Genomic DNA, 20,243 nt, shown 5'->3' with positions numbered 1-20,243 from the left:
TAGATGAGAAACCACGAATCGTATCGAATCCATGCGAGAAATCGACCAAAATGATTTGCTGCGAGTGTTTTTAGTCTAGATTTCTTCGAATCGTAAGCACGTTTCATGTTAATAAATTTGAATTGACCATTCGAAATATCATAGTCAATCGATGAAAGTTCATTGCCTCTGTGAATTCGGCGCCCTCATATTAAAAAAATCGCATAAGTTTTCAAACGCAAATGTTTGCACTCATTATATGTTCTGAACTGTGGAGAACGATGAACGGACTTTTTTGATAAATTGCAATGCCATGAAAAGCATTGCAAGAAACAAACGATTTACGGTCGAAAGTTTGTTTATCGTTTAAACATACGGATTCGTACTTTGATTGGTCGACCGTGTCAGCGACAACTTTTTATGATCATGAGATAAAACGAATGAAAACATCAATCAGAATAAAGTCGTCGGGAGTAAGTGAGCTATTTGAAAAGCATTCCAAAGCGCGTCAGATATTAATGTCAACAATTTTTAGTGGTGCGCTATGACAACGATGAAGATAGATGAAGATTTTTATGGGTCTGATGCACAGAGCAACGACAGAAAAAAAAACATAGCAAATTGATACAAAAGAATCCAATGAATCGATGTGATATTACGCTTTTTAGCAGCAAGAGAGAGAGAGAGAAAGGGAACCATGTCAAAATATAATATATTTGTCGACTTTTGTGTTATAATGTTCCCGAAAAAAGTTGTGATTTTCAAAGGAAAAAGCCCCAGCCTAATCGCTTATGAATCACTCGAATCGCAGAGAATTATAGCAAAATCGATAAATGATGTTGACAACTCGATTTATCAAACACTTCAATTTGTTTTTCTTGAAGCCCGTTTTTTTCTTTTGTTGTCGCATTGTTTACTTTGTCAATTTTATAGCAATATCAATGCCAATGTTTGTGAATGGTGAGACAATTCTCAAGAATAATAGACTTGAAGTTTTTTTATTTACAAAAATAAATATAAACTCACTATTAAATGTCGGACATATCGAATGTATAGATATTCCTTGGATGTTGACAGGATCTATAAATATTTGTGGAATATAGCTCGAGATAGCGCATCGGCATCGATACGAGCTTTTATTCGATGAAAACTACCAAAATACAATAACATTTTAACAATAAAACTTACGACCGATTGTCATCAGCGTCAACCATATTTATTCGCTTCGACAGATTCTTCAAATAAAAATAAAAATAAAAATATAGCACCATAAACATACACGATATATATAATATAATAGTTTAGCAGTAGCAGTGCACAATATTTGCAGCATGTTACTCATCAGTGTGCACGATTTGACGTTGTCACATAAACAGCGAAGCGAAAAAAAAGACGATCCGATCGCCTGAGTAATAAAAATATCTATATATATATCGAAAATATAATAATAATGTTGCTGGAATGAAATCGTTTATTTGTAGTTCTTGCGTGCACACCATTTATGTCAGTTTGCAAAGCATTGACAGTGTTGCCGTCACTTTTCGTCGCCCATCACTTGCTTTGATAATAATCCCTGCATAGATTCATGTGTACAGGACTCATGTACAACGGATGTGTCACATACGTACGTCAATCGCTTCAACATTCTCCCGTTGTGATCTTCATTTTTCTTTCAGTTGGTTTCGTTTTTCTTTTAGAATCGTTGAAATACTTTCAATGCAATTTGTAGTGCTGACAAGTTCAAAAAGCTCAACAAGACTCGCTGAACATGGCAAGTGTTCGTCTTCGAATTGCGCTCATCATTTCACTTTTAAGGCGAATGAACGAATGCACGCACGCCTCACTAAAAACAAATATTGCTCATGTGGCAAAGTGCAAACATATTGCACACTTTGATACAGATTCACTAAATTCATATGGATTCGATGAAATGTGCGCACACAAAAAAAAAACCAGAGAGATAAAAATACCACAATTTATATTCATATATACATTATGATTTGTTCGCTTTATGTGCATTCGCGCGTATTTTTAGTCAAAACAAAACGCTGATACAATTTATTTGAAAAATAGATTTTGCGAAATGATGATCATCACCGTGAATAGACTGCACACCATGAATCAGGCAGTACAATGACATCTTTTTTTGTCCGTGTGGGGCGACAGAAAATTCAATTTTCGAAAATCAGCACGAGCATAAATTAGATTCATTCGATCAAAATGTGTGGGCCTCTCGAACGCTAGATAATAGCAACGTGATTTGAAAATATATCCAATCTGAGCGTATGACATTTGTCAAGTGCAAAAGATTTTCACTCGACTTAATATTCATTATTCACAGCGTTTTTATTTTGCAATCTTATCAAACAAAACATCTCAATGTAATTCTTATGTAAATACTATAAAAATAAAGCCACTTTGCACGCGAACAGCGTTCATGTTCCGCACATGAATTTTGTTTGGTTTCCATTTATATTTTGTGACTACACCATCATCCAACCATCTGCATTTAACTTGTCACGATCCATCTCCTTATTTTTGCAAATTCCAGCGCTTAGTTGGCATGCAACGCGACTCATCTACCCTGAGCGAAATTGAAACGAAAGGTTATGAACTCAAATGGAGTATCATAATATCGATGACAAAATAATACACGCAACCGTTTTGAAGAGGATTTCTATATTTCAAGCGTTCTGCAGACAGACACACACACACAAACATTTTTTTACCATTAAATATTTCTCATGATGCTTGTCGTTTCTTTTCTTTCAGAGAGCATCCATACAATATATTTTCAAGAGCATTGATTTGTTTTCGTTTCGTTGAAAATGCTCAAAATATGATACAACAAGAATTTTAAGATAGAAAGCAATCACCGCCGTCGAAAATATATATATATTTGATAGAGATTCCATCGTTGAATCGATATCGAGCGTTCGATGTTGAATAGAAAGTGTGTATACGAAAACGGTGATCAACCGATTCGAAATGAAAAAAAAAACACGAACAAATCCATTGAAGCGAACAAAAGGCTCTGGCATCACTTAACATTGGCCATTTGCACGAAGAAGCGACATCGCTATATATCGATTTATGTTTTTCGTGTAAAAATTTCGTCAACAAACCTTCATTGTGCTCAACACGTGAGTTGATATTTTTCTGACATCTATGAAAAATGGGATCGAAAGGAATCTAATCGATTGTCCTATTTTGATACTTGAACTTTTCGCTCGGACGTCAATCTGTGCACCGAAGATATGTGAGCGTCGAAGCGAGACGGACAACTCACGAACATATCTCAAGTAATTGGATATAAACTGTGTGAACTGTGTGCGAATGAGAGATATATTTATTTTTCATCGACATTTTTTTTTCTCCGCAGACGAAACACATTATAGTCGATGATATTACCTCAAACCTCAATCTCAATGGATGCAAATAGTTTGGATTCAGATGGGTTGGGATGCCATGCACGCTTGCTTTGTCTGCAAACAAAACATATTCGAATAAAGTGAATCGCATTACCAAGATTATTTTCATTCGGATTCCACAACGCAAATACGAGCAAATGTGAAAATGTGTTGAATATGACCCATTTACCGCAACATTTCGAGCTGTTTGTCAAAAGAGTTGCGTGCCGATGAAATTTTGGTTAACCATACAAGGAGGAGTATCTTTCGTCGCAGCATGTTTCTGTGGTTAATAACAGAACAAATACACCACACAGATGTGATTCCTCACTTGGAAACAGATTCATCACACATCATATGAAAACCGCTTGATATTTTAGTAGAGAGAAAGAGACGAATAAAGAGAGAGAGAGAGAGAGAGAGAGAGAGAGAGAGAGGAGGAAGAGAAAAACCGAAAAGAACAAATTTTCTCTTCAATATTGGCCCAAGCGCATGAAAATTGTCTGAAAAATGACTCGGCATCACTTACCAATGAATTTGTTTATTTTTTACTACATTCTGCACGGAATATATTTACCCAAACAATTTATTTGGATTCATTGTTAGAAAAAAGAAATGATGCGCAAACACACGTGGTATATTTCACATTCAGTTTTGATTTTCCATAAACATCGTAATTTCCGTTCGTCCTTTTTTGAGCTGCCACATATCACTTTGATTGATGCGTTACGACGGCGGTTTTTTTATTGCTTATTATTATTATTACAGTCCGTGTTCATCTTTTGTATGAATCCCCCTCTCTCGCTGCCGTAGCGACTCTTTTTCTTCTTGCCTTGCCTCCATGCCCTCATTCTACCTTTCCATCACTAGTATCGCAAAATAAAGTACAAAGGTCGATATTAAAATAGAAAGCGGCTTCAGGAGATGTTCTTTCTCGTTGGAATTTGATTTTGATTGAGCAATCGCTTAGCGTCGGAGATAAGATTTGTTTTGTTACTGTGATAAATTGAAGAATAATATGAAGCCAACTCAGGCCTGTTAAATTTCGCGATTACAAAACCATGAGTTTTTTTTAAATCATAGAAACTCTTTTCAAGCGATCCAATGTCATGCAGAGCAGGTGTTTACGCTTTTCACCAGAACAAATTACGCTACATGCGTCAAGGTCATAAAAACTTAAATTCATGCAAGAAAACCATTAGAGGTGTTGCGTTCATTTGAAATGTTGTTATTTGTATAATGCTTGTGTGTGCATGTTTCAAACGAAATGAAAGCACCATAGTAACCAATATATTACAATGCTCATATCGACCCGTGAACTTTTCATACAGAGCTTATTTACTTAGCAACGAAGATGCTGGAACACGCGTGGAGAGACCTTTTTCTCTCTCTTCTTAAATGCATTCACGTGCAAATGAACAATAAAAAGTAAATATACCAAGGGAACTTATCGTCAACATCGATTTAAATTTACGTACTCATTCTCGTTTGTTTTTCTTTCAGTGTCTCCCCGGGGAGAGAGAGAGAGAATGACGATCATCAAACTCATTGTAGTATTTTCGAATGTTATCGAAAGCAATAAATAAATTTGCATTTATATTCTGCCAAACATTTTCAAACCCATTCACATTGACGCTTTTGTGTCGATTTGTCAATTCGTGTTTAAATTTGTTTACATTCATCGATCGATTAGGTCCCATTGAAATCCTCTTGATGTGCGTGCCTATGTTCGTGTATGAATGTGCCCACGTCAAAGAATGGAGCATCATTAGTTCCAAAGTTTAAATTAAATTCCAAATGAATGAGCTCAGGTGTACGTATGGGTGAAACACATAGGTCGATTAATTTGATGTTCGTCTTAGGCGATAACATTTCGTTAGCATCGAACAAAACACACCTATCACCACCAATAACATTGCGATGCGCACATTTGAACGAGAAACAAACTCAAAATTATGATATAACAACAGATTTAGATTGCTATTTCGTTCTGTCCGTCGATTAAATTCTAAATCCATTCACTTAGGATAAGCTTTATTCGATATCCATTTGAGCTCAACGATGCGTGTCTATGACGCAAGTGGGACAGTCTTTAATCCATGGCTGCTAATAGGTGCAGACAAGAATTTCAGTTGGCTGAGTATGTGGTGTATGTGGAAACGGGAATTTTATGTTATGCAGCGCACATTTAATAATCTTTGTCGGTGAAGACACTAGCAACACTAAATTATTGATTTAATCATTCCAATTTAAATAGATGAAGTGAAAGCATTCAGATGCATATTGATACATACATTGATACCAATGGGAGGAAATGACAGCAAATTTTAAAATTGGCGCGCTGTTTAGTTTCGATTTGAGTTGTAAAATTACATTGACGTCCCCTTTGAAATTCGGTGCGCCACCGTCGGCTCAAAGAGACTTGAAGTCTTCACATCCTCTCATTGATTGATACGAACACAAAAGATTGCAAAATTAATCAAATAATCGAATTGAAACTATTTATATGATGTGATTGAAATAATTATGAATCTGTATGCATATTTGCGACTATTTTCAAATAATTATCCCGGAGGTTTGTTCATTCATCAACATGTCACGTACAAATATACCACAATCTCATTGACATAGCTTTTTTGGTTTTATTTACACGCTCCATGTCGATTAGTAGTTTTAGAGAATTGGTTTGTCTGGTGAGGACAAACCGAACATCATATCTGAACACGGGAATTCGAATCTATATTTAAATGGTAGCGACTGTGATGACGACAATGGAGACAGCAAGACATACTGCCAAGCAATATTTCCATTATCGCTTTTTCGATGTGATATTTCACAGATTCAAACCGCAGGAGGTGCATTTCAATTTGAATGATGTTTTTAGTGAATAGAAAGAACTCGCTCACAGTTGGTACAGCATTAAAATGGAGAACTTTGTCTAATCGGATTATTTATGCATACACATACGAATTCATTATAAGCATAAAAATGCTTTTTACCCCCAAAAATAATATCATGTTATAGCAAATGATGTGCTTTGGAAAAGAAACACGAAAATATATTGAAAATACGCAAAAAATATTATGATAAGTAGACTTTCTAGTTCGAAATGTATGTTTATTTTTTATGTCGTTTTTCATGTAACACAGCAAGCTTTAGTCGATCGACTAGGAAAAACTGCATATCCATTTTCGTTGGAAGTGGCTAGTTTAGCACCACCAAGGTAATATCATCCATGTAATGTGTGTTCGTCTGGGAAGAAAAAGAATTGATGAAAAATAAATAAATTTCTCATTCGCACAGCGTCCAGCTGGTCCCGGCCAAACGATATACAGGCGCGCCCATCGGCACATCGTATGACATTCGTGTACATTTGGGTAAGAGCAACCCGCAAATTCGTCTGTATATTTTGTCAGTTATCTCCCGTCGATAATCACCACCTCACCCCCCCAGAGGCTCTGGATGCCAAAAGCTGTTTCTCTTGTATATTTTCTTATTAATAATGTTTGAAAATGTCATGAATTTGACAGAAGAGAATCAGTTTTTCCGAGTCATTCAAAAATGGTGCTTATTGGCTATGGGTTGACTTATACAGACTGGATAACAAGAAAGTTATTATTTTCATTATATTTTCACTTAATAACGGTTTTATGTTGGTTGTCTATCAATTTTGATTAAATTTAGCTGATCAAGGGGAAGATCGTTTAACTCGTCGGTCAATGGTACGTTTGGGAGTTCGTGTGATACATAAAATAACATCAGAGGCACGAGCACAGCCAATCATCGAACCAAATCCTCCAACCCTATCTAAATCACTTCGTTTGCGTTTGTCACCAAAAGCACTGAAATTAGCTAGTAAATTTTCAACGAGTGTGGACGAAAATCAACATCGAGCACTGAATGGACAACGAAGCGGAAGTGGTGGTCTCGATTCAATGTCACGCATCGACAACGATAAACATTCAACAGCTCTGTCAGACATCAGACAATCGACACTATTCACAACAAAGGTACGACGATATTGAATTAATTTGACACAATACCATTTTAACCCTCTAATGCATTAATTTTTTTTCGACATGAGACTTATTTTTCTATGATTGTTTTGGTTTATAATTCCTTAAAAAAATAATCGAAATTCAAAAAATCGCATGGTTTTCTCAAAAAATGCATTGACAAAATTCGAGAACAATCAAAACCATTGTTTAAACTGCAGTAAAACTGCTATAAACAAAGAAAATGATAGTTTTTTTTGTCAAATTTCTGTTTTCGAGTACAACCGTGCTTATAATTAAACAACCGATTTACATCCAGTTGTCAAATGACCGGAAAATGAAAGCCTGAACCCTACTGAATGTATTTTAATTCATAAATAAAATCTTTTTTTTTTCAAATTATATATTTTAGACAATAATTTATACACCATGCCTAAAGGCAGGGCTATGCACTAGAGGGTTAAGCCAACCATCACTGCACCGTGATTTGATTATAATTTTGGTAATATTGTTTAAAAAACGAGTCTTTATTGACTGTGTAACTTATAATTGTATACAATTAAATTACCTTTTCAATGTGAAATCATATTACTATTTCATTTTCACAAATTTTACGCAATTTGGTGCAGTTTTCAATTACCAGGTTAGAGCAAACCTTTCCAATTCGATTGAAACTCATGTTGCGGGTTTTCCACTTTTTCATCTAGTTTACAATTCCAACTGGAAATGATGCACATAAATTGCGAATGTATCGAATATATGAAAACCCGAGGTGAAAAAAATATTAAACTTTTCCTCACCGTTTTACATAAACGAAATATTATTTTAACCGCAATTTTAATAACAAAGTTTTTCTAATGAGAAACATAAAATTCTATTTCCACACTGCATATCCGGTGCCCGTTGCGGTTATTTTTATAAAACATCTTCACTTTTGTGATGAACGAAGTTAAACTAACTATTTATAATGACAATCACCCCCCTCTCTCTCTCTCTCTCTCTCTCTCTCTCTTTTCATCGCATCAAAGAGTGGTTGTGTTTTGTTTTCATAAAATAAATGATGGAAATTAGATTCACCCTTTGGCATTTTGTATGAAAAGCAGTTCAATTTGTCCCAGCTTATTAATGCAGCACAGCCTTTTAATTTCATTCTAATATTCCATCATCGATGTATGAAAAATCATATTCCATATAATCTCTGTGGTCCATGTACACACGCGGTGTTCATTTATAAGTCGACACTTCATTTCACTCGGTCACTTTCATCATTACGTAAAAGAAGCACCAGCATAAAATCTCTGATGTTTAACTTTTTTGTGTGCACATCAATAGTGCAACGATGGTTGCATAAAGTTACTCTTCTAAATACTTCAGCTAATCATAAGGTGGAAAATGATAATAAAAAATGAGTGACATAGATGAAAAAACCATCACATCTTTTTTTTAATGTGACAAGCAGTCCAGTCAATTTAGATTGGAAAAACAAGATATTCAAAGTGAAATGCAATAACTGTGGTGTTCGTGCCATTTCATAAACACAAAATGAAATAATACACAAGTCAAGCTCTTTTTCGACGAAAAAGAAAATACCAACCACTTTTATGATGCTATTAAACGAAAGTATTTCAAGCGAAAAATAGAGAAAGAAGCTTATATATTTTAAATGAATGTCATTCGGTTGATTTAAGAGCCAAACTTCCAAGTCAATGAAGTGGAAACTTCATGAAAAGAAGATAGTAAACTTGATATCAATGTGAATTAACTTCATTTGAGTAATTTTCATGCATTTTCAACGATTCAAAATCACCGACAATGCTGCAATTCACATTTTATTGACAATTTAAATCTGTTGTGCTACATAATATGATTTGAGCCAGAGAATGCACTTTATTGTATTCATTCTGGCATTGTGATAAAATTTTCAACTTCAGTTCCACATCAACTGAGTAAATAGAAATAATTGGAGAGAAATGTTGTCATGTGCATGTACTGTACGAACTAAGTTGAATAGAATAAATGAACAAAGCCATTCACAGAATATTTTCACACTGACTAGCAATCAACACATCTAAAATATGCCAGTGCATCGTGTGTGATGCATACTCGCATGTGAATGCGGTTTGTTGATTAAAGACAATACATATTCCATATTAGATGGTGTAGCTACCAATGACATCAAAACTATTTCATTATACCTTTGTAAATTGCAAAAGTTTGAGTGTGCTTGCATCTTGTTAGTGTTAAGGATATTATGCTTAAAATCATAGATGATGACGTATTTTTAGGGGGGGTGATGGCAAAAATCCATGGGGGTGCCATCCCTGACGATGTCAACAATTTGTACGAAATGAGGATAAAATCGTTTTTTTTTTTTGGAAGTAACTTTTTGAGGCAAAAATCCCTAGCAAATCGGAAGAATTTTCTCGGTCAAAAAAAGTGAAGAGCAAAAAAAAGGTCCTCATTTCCAAAATTGTTGAGGGTTCCTAAAAATATTTTAGGGGGGTCATCCGAACCCTAGGAACCCTCGTCATCACCTATGCTTAAAATGATATAAATTGCACCGCAGATAGGATTATGGTGATTTATGCACGTGTGCACACCACACGGTCATTAGAGCAAAGGTTTACTTGTTAAAATCAAGCAATGTTATTATTGTCATAGACACCAAATGAGCTCAGTTTCATTGAAATCTCTGAGTTATGATGATGATGAAAAATGTGTTGGCAATAAGTTAAACATCTGAAAACTTCTAACGAAAGAAGATATTTATCAACAAAGTCATAGCACCTCGATTGAGCTTAATTTTCTTTCTTAAGTACGGGCACATTTTAGCCATGGACATTTGATGTCATACGCATTCACACCACGATGAACAGCGAGTAACAAAAATATCATCTAATAACAAATATTCTCGATTGATGATTTGATGGTAATTTGTACTTTATTGAACGAGTTCCAAAATAAACTTTTCATGATTTATTTGCTGAATATTTCCAACGAAAACCACCATTCCATTCAATCGAATGAAAAAAATGGACCAAATCAACAGTTGAATCAATTTTAGTGGGATATTCTCAAGTGCGGCAATGGCATAAGTTTTGACGAATCGAGTTGGAGCGACCACTTGAATCACATAATTACGAAAAAACGTTGAAATACCCGCATTGAATGTTGATGAAAAAAAGGATATTGACATTGAATGTCCATTGAAGTTGATTTTTGAAAAAGAATTCATTTCTATTGGGCTCATTATTCAATCGGTATCTACAGATAGAGAAATTCAATGTATTTCTTTATTATTTTTTTGTATCACAGGGACCTGAAGCGTGTGTTGACAAACCATTTCTATGGACGGAAGGACGCGTTAGGCTACGGGCCGCATTAGATAAATCCGCTTATGTGCATGGTGAAAACATTAAGGTTACCATCGATGTGAAAAATGACAGTCGAAAAGTTATACGAAAAATAAGGGTAAGTCTTTACTTTTCTTCTTAAACACAAAGCGTTCTTTTCATACATGTTCAATGAATATGACATACGACAAAAAAGATGTTACAATATGAATGAAGACTAAAATCCAGCTTAGAGCTTTGGTTCTGAATAAAAAAAAAACAAGCCAAACATACATCGATGAACTCTGTAGTGTTTTTTTATATTTCTTTATTTGAATCGTTGCGGCGAAAGAGTAGCATTTATTTTTCTCCAAATAATACTGCAACATAAAGTTTTTTATAAATAGTTTATTTGTTGTATTACAACAAATAAACCGTGTGAAAAAACTTCATGTTGCAGTATTATTTGGAGAAAAATAAGAGCTTCTGTTTCGCCACAACGATTCATTTACAGTAAGTCAAAAAAAAATGCTAGTGACTAATTCGAATGACATAGAAACGCGCCTTCAATTCGTAAAATAGAAATAATTATCCACATTAATTCTCTCTTCATTTAAGTTTTCATGTTTTTTCATGCCATTGCTTTGTTTTCCACCAAATGCAAGTGAGCGTGTTAAATTGATGAACTGGTGAACTTAAACGGAGAAAAGAGATTATACAAAGCTTTTTAGCATGTAAAATGAGCAACCAACGCGCTATTTCCCACACAAAACCCAAGATTTCACAGCATATACTTTTTCATATTATTATTACATAACTTTGTGGAAACCAGAATCTGAACTAATTGCTTGAGTGAAAAAATGTCGACGATCGTCAAACACATTGACCAAGATATTTATGGTTAGTATGATTTATTTTATATATTTTCTGGTTTTATTATTCAACAGGTATTTGCCGTTCAGCATGTAGATGTGTGTATGTTTAGCAATGGAAAATTTAAAAATGTTGTAGCCGACGAAGTTGAAAATCATCAAATTAAACCGAGTGATCCGTATCGAAAAGAGTACTTGCTCTTGCCAAAGAAAGGTGAGCCGAATCAATTTTACCACAAAATTTGACTTCAATCTAAACTATAAAAATAAAGTTTATCATCCAATTATAAATGTTATCTGAGAAATTATTAATAATCTCTATGCGACTTAGGACCGACAAAAAATTGGATTGCGGTTGAAGGTAGCTATAATACTGCGTATAGCTTGAACACCGGATTATTTTCGCATCAAAATTCAACGGCAGAATCAAATGACCAACACAAGCAGCAGCAGCAGCAACAACAACAGCAACAACAACAACAGCACCAGCGTGCAGAAGATAACATGAAAATAGCATCGAGTGCACCGCGTGGACCACAAACGTTTGAAGAGAGAAACGTGTTTGCAATTTATGTATCGTATTATATTAAAATTAAGTTGACATTAAGTGGAATGGGTGGAGAGGTGGCATTGAAATTGCCCTTTATATTGGGCCATGTTGATGACGAAGATGCGATAGATAGCCGTAAAAGTGAAAATACTAAAATATCGGATGGCATGCGATCAAGGACGCCCACCGACATCGTCGGTGAAATTGTCGAAGAAGAATGCGGTCAAGATGAAATGGTGCACGAAACAAAGGAGCATACACAACATAATATCAACGATGACTGCAATGAAAATGCTAATCAATGTGATACTATTCAATTAGAGAAGCAACTGAGATTTTCTCATTTAAACACCAATGCAAAGATAAATGCCAACAGTAACGTTGTTCGTACCCAAAGTGTCGCTGCCAATTTTGATGATGACGATGACGATGATGACGACGATGCTGCCAATAATAAAAGTTGTCACAACATAATCACCGCACAAATTCACACCGAAAGTCAACCGAACCAATCGACCGAACCAATTCCAAACTGCTAATATTATGGTAAATAATCACCATTTGATCTCGCCTCTGATGTAACAATGAATTAATGCTGCCGATGAGTTCAAACCAAAAATAAATACCATATTTGTGCATCTGTTTGTCTCAACTAAATGATAACATAGAAACTATGCGTCAAATGCCATAACTTCAACAAAAACATGATCTATTCCATGTGTGACACATTTTGTCGCAATAGCATTAAGTTTAATAACAAATAAATCCTATTAATGTGTAAATATGAGTTAAAGATTAAATTTTAATGGTGATTTAAGTAGCACATAATCACAATAACACATTTCCATTACCATTATTATAATATATGGACATTTAAAAAAAAACGTTCTCAGTATTATGATTTCAATTCTTTTTCTATTGTCAAACATGTTATAACACTTTAAATGTTCTATATGTCACTATACGGGCTCCTTCCCTTCGTACTACCGTTGTACTGTTCTCATGAACGCACTGTTTATTTTCCGTGGCCGATTGTTTGTTGGCTGTTGAAAGTTCGGATTGTTACGGAATATTTCATGAATGGTATTCCATTGTGCGGCATCACTGTGATAAGCTGCTATCTGACGTTGAATTTGTCCGAACAACCACAACGATTCGAACCAATGATCTTTTACAAAAAATTTCATGCATTTTTCGCGTCGCCATCCAATTGCGACCAGATCATCCAATAAAATATTGGCCTTTTCTATTCTTTCTACATTACCATTCGTCAAGTCGTTGGATCGATATGCTAACATTTTGGCATTTCTGATGTCGATGCAAGGGGCAAACTACTTCACTTTCGTAATTCTTATAATTCAATCTAGTACTCCGATAATTCCAAAAAATTCTATATAATTCCATACAATGTCGCATAATTCCAAACAGTTTTTGAAGTATTTTAAATAGTTGTTTATTTACACAGAATTTTTGTATGAATAATATTATTTCAACGATAATATTTTTTGATATTTTTTTAATTTTCATAAATATATTTTTATGCAAGTATATACAACCGAAACCAAACTATTTTATTTACTGAACGAATCGTTTCGAAAATTGTTTGCACTGCGATGTGCAATTTGCATAGCAGCGACGTTGTATACTCATACATTCAAAGCATCGCTCTTCACATACACACACATTGTCGTACAAATCATTTTCGGAACGTTCCCTTCGTTTCGATCACACACAAATGAAACCAATTCAAAATAACTCTCCGAAATCTGTTTGTATGAGAAATGTCAAACCGGTATCATTGATGTGATATACAAGTATGAAAATATATTTATGAAAATATAAAAAATATCGAAAAATATTATCGTTGAAATAATAATATTCATTTAAAAATTCTGTGTAAATAAACAACTATTTAAAATAGTTCAAAAACTGTTTGGAATTATGTGGCATTGTATGGAATTATATAGAATTTTTTGGAATTATCGGAGTACTAGATTGAATTATGAGAATTACGAAAGTGAAGTAGTTTGCCCCTAGTGTCGATGCCATCAAATCTCGGACCATTGGTATTGTGATTGTAATACCAGCATCGCATTCGAAAGAATGACTCAAGTCGATCTTCACACCAAGTGGTGAGACCAGTTTTCGTATTTGCGATGTGCTGTTTGACAAAATAACGAAAACCATTCTCCAACTTTTCCTTGCTTGGCCATTCGAACTGTTCATCACTGAAGTTTTCGACCATGAACCGAAACTCTGGCGGTATGGGATTTCGGCTATTATTATTGTAAACATTTTCGGCCAATACCGCATTGAAGCAATCGAAGAAGAACTGTCGACGATCCCGTCGCAAAAAGAACTGACGATCTTCAATATCGAGTGCTTCATTCACCTTGATTAAAATCAAAAGTGAGGCCAATGAGGCAACTTCCGTCATTTGAAGACTGCGCTCAAACAATATTTGCGTCACAACTGCTGCATGCTCGGGTCGAAGTATTGTTTGCAATCCACATTTTATTGCAACGAAATTATTTTCTTCTTCTCTTTCATCATCGTATACCGGCGAATCGTTGTTATCTCTTTTTCTTTTCATTCTCGAAGAACTGATACAAATAAACGAAAATAAAAAAAACACACAAATTTAGAAAAAGATGCACCAAATATAGCATAGATCACAAACACAATAAGATAAAAACACTTCTATCACAAATCAAATGAAACAGTAATGAAAAACGCATCATAAATATCACGTCTTACCTCAACAAAGTGACTCTGTGTTCTAAATCGAATTATGAAATTTATTTTCAATGTTGTTGGAATATTCACAGTAAATTTTATCAACACTCTGTTATTTCGAAATCAAAACAAAAATGAACACAAAACCAACTGTGAATATATCCATTCCTCAGCGAACAGCGTTCCGAACACACAAAATCGTTGAAATTGAAATGACAATAAAATCAGTTGATCGCCCAAACCACGCTACAAACACTCACATCTAATTCTCAAGAAATCCTCTTAAAAACAAAACAAAGTTTTATTGTAAACAAAATCGGTTGGTGCGATTGTAGTTTCAAAGTGATGGAAGTTGTTTATACTAACAATACTGTCACACGATGCGAGCTCATTTTTTATATAAATGAATATCGTTGGATTTGGTTTGACACATATACACCGCGCCAATCGAAAAATGTCAGAAAGATGTTAGTTGCATCTCGAACATTGAAAATACTAATTCCAAAAATAAAGAAAATTAAATGCAATAAATGACGTATAAAAAAATAGTTCTTCTGCTGAGTTTTAAATTAAATTATGCAAATCTCTTTCCTAACAAATTGTTTATTTTTTAATTCGAGCGTAAGATTTGGATTTTCAATTTAAAACTTAATCTTAATGTATTGGGTTGTGTTCACATTATGTTGTCAAATGAAATATTATTGGAAGTAAAAGAAACAAGTGGATCCATTCCATTGGAATTCGTGGGAACTATGTATATAATTTCCGTTCCATTTGACACGAAAATGACCACCAGAATGGGCCAAAACGTTACATTTTTCAACGTTAGAATGTACTAAAAACATTACAAATTTGTCACTATAGGAAATATGAATAATTAAAATGATTCTCAAAATTCATGCAATGGTTAAATTTTATCAAGATCTACCGTTCGAGTTTTATGATAATAATGATGCATTAGAGTGTTAATCCCATTTGTTTTCTATCTTATGAGTCGGTGTTTTAAATTTTAGTCCTCCCCAACTAGCCTCTGCCGCAAACAGTTTGACGAAACAAATGACTAAGGACTAAGTCAACCTCAATTAAGATTGATTGATGCACTCAAATATATAGTACGTAGAAATAAATATGTTGCTCACTCAATTTCTATATAAATGGTTTCAATGTCAATAGTATTTATTATTCAATCTTATCTAGCGTGTTTATTGGCATAACCATCAAATCAAAATTGCAAGATAAATAATATAATTCGATACAATGAATTATTAGCTATCGATTGATCATGAAAACAGTACCCATCCACTCAATAGTTTAACCAATGACGCTATAGGACTGTATCGATATCGGAATTTTGTTGCTAAACTGCGACTTTCAACATGCAACATTGTGCATGAGATTATACAATTTATTCTATTTTCGTATTTTGTGGCCCTATATCGTCGTTGGATGAACCATATATGAAATTGCCAATCAAATAAAACAACAAATAAAAATTATACGAAAAATATAGATGTACCATTAACACAAATGGTATTCAAATCAGTTGAAATCACATAAGTGCGAAGTGAGTGTGTTGTTTCTGATGTTCCATTGCTAACATTACTTCGAGCATTTGTATGATTGTGAGAGACCGGTGTTTTTTCACGACAATCATAACACTCAAAGGGTGCATTCTTATTGGAATTATGGCAACCGAAATGAATACCATCATTGCTACAAAAACAGCACCAATCTATCGACCACTTTCCATTCGTTGCAAAATGTACCATGTAGAGCATGGAATATTAAGTAAATACAAGTTGAAAATAAAATAAAAAATCATTCGCATTTTGCTCTTTGATGTGCAATAGCCTATTGGAAATAAAATTAAAATTCAAAAAATGATCTCAAAATGGTATGGAGTGTGTTTTATTTGCGTAGAAATATTTCTTTAAAGAAAATTTAATGACAGATTTTGCAGCAAGGTAAGTAACATTAGATTTGTAGAATTTTGAAATGTTCCTTAGCTTGTTGCTGTTAAAAATAAAAGAGAATTGGGTTTAAGATTTCGGGCAAATCATTGAATTGTCCAAAATACTTTTTTTTTTAATTTCGAATTTGGTGCTCACGTTGTGATTTAATGAATTCACGTTACAGCAACTATTACGCGATAAATAAAGTGCACACAATAAATTCACCATTTAATTGTTTTTATTTCTTTAAAAAAATGCTTTCCACTGTTTCAATTTTAAAAATGAAAACGATAAATTCATCTCAATTTAATATCCTTCATCAGAGGTCTCAATTTGATAGTTTGCGTATTTCGTCAACAGGATACGTCTGGCTTCATCGTGATCGGCTTTTCCATACCCCTTTGAAAAGAGAAACAATGAAATCAGTTTGTTAGTTTTGACAATTGAATTGTTGATAATTGAAAGAAAAATTCCGAATCACCGACATTGAATATCACAATGCATTCTTTTATATCCATTTGCATTATTCATGCCATGCGCCGTTATTGTCCACTTACAGTTGAATGTCCGTAAACTTTTAACAATTTACTCTCTGGAAAATGTTCGATACGACCTCCACCTAGGCATTCAGTATCCAGACCAAGTGCACGAATCGAACCGCTTGCCTCATCGTAAATGTCGGCTACAATAATAAACATACAAAGAAATGAGTTATAGATCACGAACATTAAAAATGTATGAACAAATAATAAACGGTGAGTTCTTTATTACCATGCCATTCAGCTCTTTTGTAACCCCGCACAATGAGTTTACTGGGTTCAGTTCCATCGGCTTGTTCTTTGCCATACACTTTAATCAGAATATATTTAAAGCGACCTTCATCATCGATATCAACCAATGGTACGGCTTCCAATTTTGCATCCATTTTTTGCCAATAATAACGAGATTTCACTAGATTCGCTTCTGCTCTGGTATTTGTTGTTGTTCGAAGTATACGTAAACCGGTGCACAATAAATTACTGCTTGAAAATATAATAAAAGTCCAAAATTGAATTGGAAAAACAGAATATTGTGAATGGTAAGACTCTTACCGCATTGAATCAATTCACCCTACTCAAATATGTACCTTTTTTGGTTGAAAAAAGATGAGATGAAAAATGTTATCGCTGAATTGAAACTGTCGCCGTGCATCTGTTTTGACATATGCGCACATATTTGTGATGCTTTGTGTCAATTCCAGGGTTGTAGTCAAACAATTTTATTCGAGGTGGCTTATCGTACAAATGTAAACAAAATATAATACTTTCACATGGCGATCAGCTTCAGTTTTGAGAAGTTGATTGAAGGCATTTTTTTGGAAAATCTACAAATTTATAAATTAAATACAACACTTTTGGTCGAAAGCCACTTCTTATTTGAAAACGTGCACATTCACGCACGACTCATGGCTCTCGATAGGGATTCGCATGTTGTTTTGACATATCCAATTTGACAGCGGCATGCTCGTGGTATATTTGTATTTTAATTCTGATTGAAATACCATCGGAATTTGTGTAATTTTTTTTAATTATTTCAACCGAAATAATGTCTAAATTGATTTTAAAAGAAAAGTTTATTTCCCAAGCATCGGAGGCCTGGAGATTTTTGCACGGTACGATAAATGTTTACAAACCGGCTGGTATGTTAACGTCTGTCCTGATAAATGCCGTAAAAATAAACATTTGCAAAGGTGAGTAGAGAATAGTTTTGAATGAAAATGAAATTGTGTTTTGAATGTGTTCCTTCTGGAATTTGCAGGTTTGAATTCATTGGAGCTTAGTGAACCAAAGCCACTTGTACAAATTACGAGCGCTGACAATAAAAATTATTCCATTCAATTGGTGCCGAACTTGGGACAGGACATTTTGGCAACGGGCCCTCGATACACTGAGAAAATGCTAAGAATTTCACCGGCTGATCATCTTGGAGCAAATACGAGTGGTGTTATGAGTGAGATTCGAATTTGCTGTATTTTATTTGCTTCTTTTATAATTTGATTATATGTTTATTTTTTGTTTGCAGTTTTGGGTATAAATAGAGGTATTGAATTCGCAAATATTCTGAGAAATGGAGCGCCGATTCAAACATTTCAAGTGACCGGTAAATTTGGCAAAGCAACCGACACAAATTTTCAAGGAGCTCACATCACAACCCGTGGATCGTATAAACATGTTACAAAAGGAAAATTAGAAGCATTATTGTCATCGTTGCAGGCATCGTATCAAAAACAAATGTATGATAGGTCTGGTGTCGATATACAATCGCAAGCCGCTTACGAATTGGCATGTAAAGGACTTATACGACCGGCGAATACAAAAGAGACGGTTATTTATGGCATTCGAAATACCGAATTCACAAGAAACACATTCACCATGGAAGTACAAGCAATGAATGCTTCCGAAGAACTATTGGCCAGTTTAGTATTAGATATAGCCGTTCAATTGAGAACTGTGGCCCATTGTACGAAAATTAGATGTACACGTTATGGATATTTTTCATTCGAACATTCACTATTGAGAAGCCAATGGAATTTGGAAAGAATTTTGAGAAGTATGCACGAATGCCAACAAATATGGAAATCACATCCTGATATGGTTGCTGAGGATATTTCTTCACCAGTAGGTTATGCAGAAGATTTACAGAAATAAATATATCTTTCCAAGATTCTCTTTAGAGGAGAATTTATTTGTTCGAATTAAGCTGTATCAAGTTGACTTTTTTGTTTTTTAAATAAAGAATAGTTTCTGAAAAATAAAATGAGGCCTTTTTACTTTCTGTACGAATTATAGATTAGTTGACCGAAAGAAAAGACGAAATTCCATTTAACTACCATAAATTTATATATTTTGATTTTATTTTGAAATTTTTGTTGATTTTCACTGATAAATCACAATTAAATTTTTGAAATTATTCAAAGTTTTTGTCATTGTATGACAAATAAAATAGTTTAGATCATTTTTGTATTTCTACTATTATCAATTTCAGTGTTGATAGGATAGAGAATCATCAAGCTGAGTATAACAATAAAACGAATGTGTTAACTTAAATGCTATCCTAAAAAGATGAATATTTTACGATGATAATAATAAGTATCATTAAAAACAAGTTAAAATGAGGTTATATAAAGCGGTTTGATTTTGATTAGTTGCAGGGATCGGGATGTTGATATATTTAATCGACTTCTTCGATTGTTGGGCCTGAACCAGCACCACCCGATGGATTATCACCACCAGTGCCTGGGAAACCACCTGGCATACCACCGGGCATACCGCCTGGAGCGCCACCGGCAGCACCATACAATTTGGTGATGATTGGATTGCAAACACCTTCAAGTTCCTTTTGACGATGTTCGTATTCTTCCTTTTCGGCCAATTGATT

At 34.3% G+C, this 20,243-nt stretch overlaps 3 protein-coding genes across 11 annotated transcripts in view; 2 read left to right on the top strand and 1 right to left on the bottom strand.

The window, feature by feature from the left end:
- LOC116342335 (beta-arrestin-1) overlaps positions 1-15,427 on the top strand; it is a 58,223-nt gene extending 42,796 nt beyond the window's left edge. For all 5 annotated transcript variants that reach the window (XM_031769893.1, XM_031769894.1, XM_031769889.1 and 2 more), the window contains 6 exons: positions 6,539-6,612; positions 6,693-6,766; positions 7,074-7,399; positions 10,700-10,855; positions 11,664-11,802; positions 11,920-15,427. In XM_031769893.1, coding sequence (XP_031625753.1) covers positions 6,539-6,612; positions 6,693-6,766; positions 7,074-7,399; positions 10,700-10,855; positions 11,664-11,802; positions 11,920-12,677 — 1,527 coding nt within the window. In that variant the 3' untranslated portion in view covers positions 12,678-15,427. The remainder of the gene's footprint in view (positions 1-6,538; positions 6,613-6,692; positions 6,767-7,073; positions 7,400-10,699; positions 10,856-11,663; positions 11,803-11,919) is intronic.
- A 1,619-nt stretch (positions 15,428-17,046) lies between these two features.
- Positions 17,047-18,052, bottom strand: LOC116342337 (sex-regulated protein janus-A-like). Of its 4 annotated transcripts, none has more exons than XM_031769900.1 (4): positions 17,918-18,052; positions 17,598-17,845; positions 17,384-17,508; positions 17,047-17,225 (listed from the first exon to the last, which is right to left on the bottom strand). In XM_031769900.1, the coding sequence occupies exons 1-4, from the start codon at positions 17,920-17,922 to the stop codon at positions 17,133-17,135; spliced, it is 471 nt and encodes a 156-aa protein (XP_031625760.1). In that variant the 5' UTR covers positions 17,923-18,052; the 3' UTR covers positions 17,047-17,132. The 4 variants fall into 4 exon arrangements, with proteins under 4 accessions (XP_031625760.1, XP_031625758.1, XP_031625757.1 ...); XM_031769898.1 differs by having other exon boundaries at positions 17,953-18,046; XM_031769897.1 differs by having other exon boundaries at positions 17,598-17,848; positions 17,953-18,032.
- Positions 18,053-18,326: 274 nt separating this feature from the next.
- LOC116342336 (mitochondrial mRNA pseudouridine synthase Trub2) lies at positions 18,327-19,622 on the top strand. 2 transcript variants are annotated; one of them, XM_031769896.1, is made up of 3 exons: positions 18,327-18,555; positions 18,624-18,806; positions 18,888-19,622. In XM_031769896.1, exons 1-3 carry the CDS (start codon positions 18,411-18,413, stop codon positions 19,511-19,513), a joined length of 954 nt encoding a protein of 317 aa, XP_031625756.1. In that variant the 5' UTR covers positions 18,327-18,410; the 3' UTR covers positions 19,514-19,622. The 2 variants fall into 2 exon arrangements, with proteins under 2 accessions (XP_031625756.1, XP_031625755.1); XM_031769895.1 differs by having other exon boundaries at positions 18,624-18,815.
- Positions 19,623-20,243: the final 621 nt, after the last annotated feature.

This window comes from Contarinia nasturtii, unplaced genomic scaffold, assembly GCF_009176525.2.
Source record: "Contarinia nasturtii isolate CC-2019 unplaced genomic scaffold, AAFC_CNas_1.1 Cnas_scaffold_864, whole genome shotgun sequence".
NCBI lineage: Eukaryota > Metazoa > Arthropoda > Insecta > Diptera > Cecidomyiidae > Contarinia > Contarinia nasturtii.
This window is presented reverse-complemented; position numbering and strand designations above follow the sequence as displayed.